Source organism: Aptenodytes forsteri, unplaced genomic scaffold (genome assembly GCF_000699145.1).
Source record: "Aptenodytes forsteri isolate BGI_AS27 unplaced genomic scaffold, ASM69914v1 Scaffold201, whole genome shotgun sequence".
Taxonomy (NCBI): Eukaryota; Metazoa; Chordata; class Aves; order Sphenisciformes; family Spheniscidae; genus Aptenodytes; species Aptenodytes forsteri.
This window is the reverse complement of record NW_008796209.1, coordinates 691,654-697,137: the sequence shown is the minus strand read 5'-3', so window position 1 is coordinate 697,137 and position 5,484 is coordinate 691,654. Positions and strand designations below refer to the sequence as shown.

At 65.0% G+C, this 5,484-nt stretch overlaps 1 protein-coding gene across 1 annotated transcript in view; it reads left to right on the top strand.

The window, feature by feature from the left end:
- PHF24 (PHD finger protein 24) overlaps nt 1-1,768 on the top strand; it is a 17,520-nt gene extending 15,752 nt beyond the window's left edge. The window contains exon 6 of the mRNA XM_009288254.2: nt 1,738-1,768. Coding sequence (XP_009286529.1) covers nt 1,738-1,768 — 31 coding nt within the window. The remainder of the gene's footprint in view (nt 1-1,737) is intronic.
- The last annotated feature ends 3,716 nt before the right edge of the window (nt 1,769-5,484 follow it).

The following is a 5,484-nucleotide window of genomic DNA, read 5'->3' as shown; positions in this document are numbered from 1 at the left end:
CCTGCCGTCTGCAAGGGCCCCGGAGCACCTCGTGCTGCCCGCCCTGGCCGGCCCAGGGTGTCCCCGCTGTCCCATGGGGGCTCCAGGGGGTAGCAGTGCCCCGCTCCGCGGGGAGGTGGCACCCTCTGCTGGCACGCACGGCCATTGCACAGGGCTGCCACCCACCCCAAAAAAACTCCGCTTGGGGGGAAGATGGGTGCTCGGCTTTGCACCCCGGGGTGCAGGATAGCACCCTCCTCCAAGCCCGGGCACCTCTGCGTGTCCCCGGGGCTCCCCTGGGCTCGGCCAGGCGCCATCAGCTCTGGTGTGCCCCAGACGGGAGGTGACCGCCGTGTGCCCCGCACCAGAGCCAGCCGAGCCTCGGGGACGTCTGCGGGGAGCTGTGCTGACGCGGGGAGGGGGGACAGGGGGTGACCCACTGGGCTGAGACAGTGTCACCGTGAGCCGTGGCACCCGGCCGTCGCTGGGGCAAGATGTCAGAGCCCCATCCCATCACTGTCACAGGACCAGCCAAGGACCACCGGCAGGAAAAGGGGGTTCTCTGGGCAGCGTGTGACAGTGACAGCAACAGCCACAGCTCCTGGAGGCAGTGCCACCCTGGTGGCCCCAACCGTCCTTCCCCTCCCAGGCCAGAGCAGGAGTGACCATGCAAAGCGGGGGCAAGTATCCCGTTTAGCAACGTCCCCCCCAGATGCGAGCAGGGTGAGGAGGGGGGGAAGCCGAGGGGATTTGGGGCAGAGAGCTGAGATGAGGAGGTTGGACCACCCAGAAGTGACTCCCACCCCGAGCCAGGGTCCCTAGAGGGACCAGGGCCCTCTGGAGAGACCTCTGGGCGGACTGGGGGGGCGAGAGGGCTGGGGAGGGGTGCGAGGGGCCGTAAGAAAAGTGTGTGTGTGTGTCCCCCAGCAGAGAGGTGGCCGCAGGGTGTCGCCCCTGCACCACACCGGGAGCAGGTGGTGCCACTTTTGGACCTGCACACCGCACAGCCATCCCTGGCCGCCACACCGGGGATGGGGGCACGTGGCGGCATGGCCAGCGGGGGAGAGGAGCATGCCACCAGGCCGCCCCAGTGGAGCGGAGGGGCTGGCATCACCGCGCCGGCCATGCCTCTATCCTCATGCCCAGCCGCCGGTCCCACAGCCATCAGAGCACGCAAGGGAGGAGGGATGCAGGAACTCATTTCAGCCCCCAGAAATCATTTTGTAGGGTGGTTTGTGACCCCCTTCTCCTCCTGCCCCAAACCCAGCTCTGACTCCAATCTCCGCCCCATAGCACCCCCCTCCTCCATGGTTATGTGCCTGTGGCAGGTGAGTGCTGGGCCACGCACCCTGCGTGAGGAGCTGGGACTCAGCCCGGGCAGCCCCAGGCTCCCACTGTCTGGGGTGGGCTCCATCCTCTGCAGCACCTGGGAGCTGGGAGACCCTGGGCCTTGGAGAAGAGGGACTGGCCCAGGGCTCCCTCGGGTCTAGCACCCCTTCCCCATGAGATGCACGGGGAGCTGGAGCCCCCTCTGCTCCGTCTCCCCTGGCAGGAGCCCTGGGCACCCCCTCCTCTGCACAGAGCCACTGCGCCCCCCAAACAGCCACAGGGTCTGTCCGCACCCGGCACTGCCACAGGGCTGGGAAGGATGCTCAAGCGATGGAAGTGCAGCCAGGCACTGGGCGTGGTGACAGGGGTAGGGACAGCGATGCCCACCAGCACCTGCTGGGACCGGCCACATGCTGCTTGGGTCCACAGGGCAGCCCGGAGGGAGCCGTATGGGACCTGAGCGGGGAAATGGGGTCCCCTCCCCAGCACCTCCCCTAGCACACTGCCAGGAGCATCAGGACGAGCTGCCTCGACAGGACACAACCCCGCGGGCACTCCAGCATGGAGGTGGTGTGCTCCTCTCCCGGGAGGATGCGCACGGCCTGGGCCACCCACGGGAGCCCACGCAGGGGACTGTGCGTGGCTTCCCGCCGGCATGCCGTGCCGCTGGCTCCCGCCACCCCCACATTGCCGGCTCGGTGGCCCTGACACAGCGCGGGGCTGCCAGACGCTGCCTCCTGTTCCCGGCACGCTCGCTCCCGCTTTCCTCCCCGCAGCACAGCTATGCGTGGGGACACGGGGTGCCTGCGTGGTGCAAGGGGTGCAGAGGCAGCCCCAGGATGAGGGGGGGGCACGGTGTGGTGCCGGGCACAGTGAGCATCTTGCTCCCCGCAGCAGCTTTGCTGTGACTCATCCTGGCAACCATGCAGCACCCGGGCAGGGTGTCCGGGTCCTCTCCTGCCTTGGTGCAAGGCCATACGGGAGCAACGTATTAACACTACAAGTCCTGGGTGCCTCCCTCTGCACCTCTCTGCACCTAGTGCCCTGGCCTTGCAGCGGGACCAGGAGGTGGCATGGGGGACGGTGGCCCCAGCCGTGGGCTCTCTGGGGCTCCCGTGTCCCACTGTTCCCCTCTCCACAGCCGCCCGCACCTTGCTGGTCCCTAAGCAGCCGCTATTTAGCGCCAGGGCTGGTGTGGCAGGGGCCATCGGCTGCCGAATCAGGTGGGGAGGGAAATGGTTTGGGGTACGGCGAAGGGCAGGAGCTGCCTTCCCATTTTGGCTGTGCAGATCCAAGCCCCACGGCTGGCATCAGAGCAGACACTGACGGTCCCTCTGGGTAGCCCAGTGGACAGCTGTATGGTGCCAGGCATGTCCCTGCGTGCCCCAGCATCCTTTCTCACACCAGACATGTGCCGTGCACCCCAGCATCCCCTCTCCATCTGGGATGCGCCCCTGGACCTGAAAGCCAGCACACACAGTCCCCTCTGCCTCCCCAAAGTCCCCTGTCAAGGCACCTGATGGGGACAGCGGTAACAAGGCATCGGTCCAGGACTAACCTGGGAGCCCCACGGGGCCAAGGCATACCCTGGCTGGCCAGGGAAGGAGGAAGGCGGCCAGGGCACCTGGAAAGCAGGGGTTTGGATCTGAGCCACCCCAGAAAGGCACAGGCAGAGGCACCCAGACTGCAGCCAGACAGGGACACGGAGCCCCGTCTGGGTCATCTGCCAACCCACCCGCTATCGACGGGGCCGCTCGCTCCCGGGGCCAGGGGTTAGGGGCTCTGGCAGCGACGATGGGGGTAGTAAAGGGGGAGGCACCTCGTGTTCGGCACGGGGCACCCCACGACCCAGCAGCGAAATGATCCGGGGGCTGGAGTGACTGATCCGCGAGGAGCCACACGCAACTATATCTTCTCGCTCGGCTGAGCGATGACTAAGGGAAGGACAGGAGAGCAGTCTGCACACCGCCAGGCAGAGGAGGAATTATTTAGGCTGGAGCGCGGGGGCGGAGGGAGGGGGGCTGGAAGGAGATGGGTGGCGGGGGAAGGTGGAGGCTGGGTGGGATGTTCCAGCAGCGCTCCCCCTCTACACCAGAGGGACACTAGGTACCGGGCTGGCGGGAAACAGCACAAGAGCTGGGGGAGTGGGAGCTGCTGGCTTACTTTTTGGGGAGAAAATACTTGCAGCCAAGGGGGTGTGCTGCCCTGGCCCCAACCCCACAGCCAGGCGCTGGCTCGGAGACATGCCATTAGCACTGCAGGACAGCCAGCATCCCCGATGCATGGAAAAACACCCGGCAGCTGCCTGCACAGGGCAGGTCCCCAGGCACGCACAGCCCCGTCCCTGCCCTCCCGCGACACGCCGGCAGCTGGACGGCGGGCTGTGTGCGGGAGCTATTTCTGCTGGTCTCGGTGCCATGCTGCTCCCACGCCGGGGCCAGCCCCGTGCTGGCAGACGGGCTGCACTGGGCCGGCTGCTGGGAGACAGACGGGCCGTGCAAAAATTTGCCTCAGTGCCCACGAGGTGAATTTTTATCGGTGGGGAGGGAAAGGTGGAAAAAAGACCCCACTATGTGGCATCTATCCTGAGGCCCGTCCCGGCACAGCAGTGCTCTCACTGTAAGCACCTGGGGCACAACAAAAAATGAAAGGCATCCTCTGGGATGAATCCCTTCTCCCGGGAAGGAAGGGACCCCACCACGTACGCCACTCCCACAGCCAACAGGTACCAAACCTAATTCCTGGGGTCACCCTGTGCTTTAGGGGCTGACGGCAGGACGGTGAAGAGCAAGTCAAGCACATGCAGCCGCAACTCCTGCCGATACTTCAGCTGGGCCACCCTGCCTCGTTGACCTGCAGGTTGCAACTCTTCTCCCCGCTCTGCAAAGATTTTTGCAGTGTAACTGGGCCACAAACATCCCAACCCACCTGGCGTGTGAAGCTGTGGGAGCCTGCAGGCTGCTCCGTGCATGGGGAGCAGAGATGAGGAACCTGCGTTGCCCTCCGGACCTTCCAGCCCAGGAGGATGTTTGCAAGGGGAGCATCATTTCTAACCTAGAAAGCCCCTGAAACTTGCAGCCAGGAGTGCCTCAAGGGTCTCTGGCTCGCTTCAACGGTGCAGAATTGAAGTGTGTATGTTACGGTCAGGGAGTGGGGATGAGGCTGGCTATGAGCCCCGCCAGTTGAACATCTGTAGGCTAGGAGAGCAGGACCACGGTCCAGGATGGTGCAGGAAAGGAAGTTAAGGAAGGGGCTACAACCCAGCACGATTCCAGGCCCATGTGTTCAACGGGGCTTGTCAAATAATCCTGGCTTCTCTATTTCACGACTTTATAAATCCGGTTGCTAAAACGCCACCATGGACATACCAGGCTGCTGTCAGGTCATCCCTCCAGCGCCCTGAGCACTGAGCCATGCCAGGGGATCGCCGCAAGGCCAGCGACCTGACAGGACCCAGCCCTGGGGGCTGCCGCCCATCACACCAGCTCCCACGGGCAATGACACTTCTGTCACCTCCTGGCCCCCCCAAGCCAGCCCGTACCCGGCAGGTCCCTGGGCTGGCAGCGAGGTGGGATTCAGAGGACACGGCATCACCCCGGCTTCATCTCCCATCTCCCTCATCCTCAAAGCAACCCGACATCCTCTTCCAACACTCTCAGCGTAGCCTGGCAACAGCAGTACCGGCATGGAAACGGCTGTACCGGCATGGCAACGGCTGTACCGGCATGGCAACGGCGCTACTGGCATGGCAACGCGGCTGCCAGAGGGGAGAAGAAATGTCGGGCGGACTCCCCCTTGCCCCGGCCGTCCCTCTGCTTCCCGGAGCGGCAAAGCTACCCCGTCTCCCCCCGGCACCTCCAATGGGCTGCGGGTGCTGGGCACGACGGGCCCCGCCGGCCTCATCTCCTTCTCTCCCCATCGCCCAGTATGGCATGAGACGAGTTGGTGGGTCTCAGCCCAGGTCTTGCAGGTCCCGACACCCAGGGAGCTGCGCCGACATGCAGGTGTCCCTTGCAGGTCCCCTGGGCGGGGGGACCCCACACCCCCCTCTTACCTCTCCCAGAGCAAACACCTGGTTTGAGGAGCATGAATTTGGGAGACACAGGAAAATGGTCCCTCTGCTTTTTGGCTGCTAAGGGCTTCTTCCTGCAGCCAGTCCCTCCGTCTGCTGGGGAC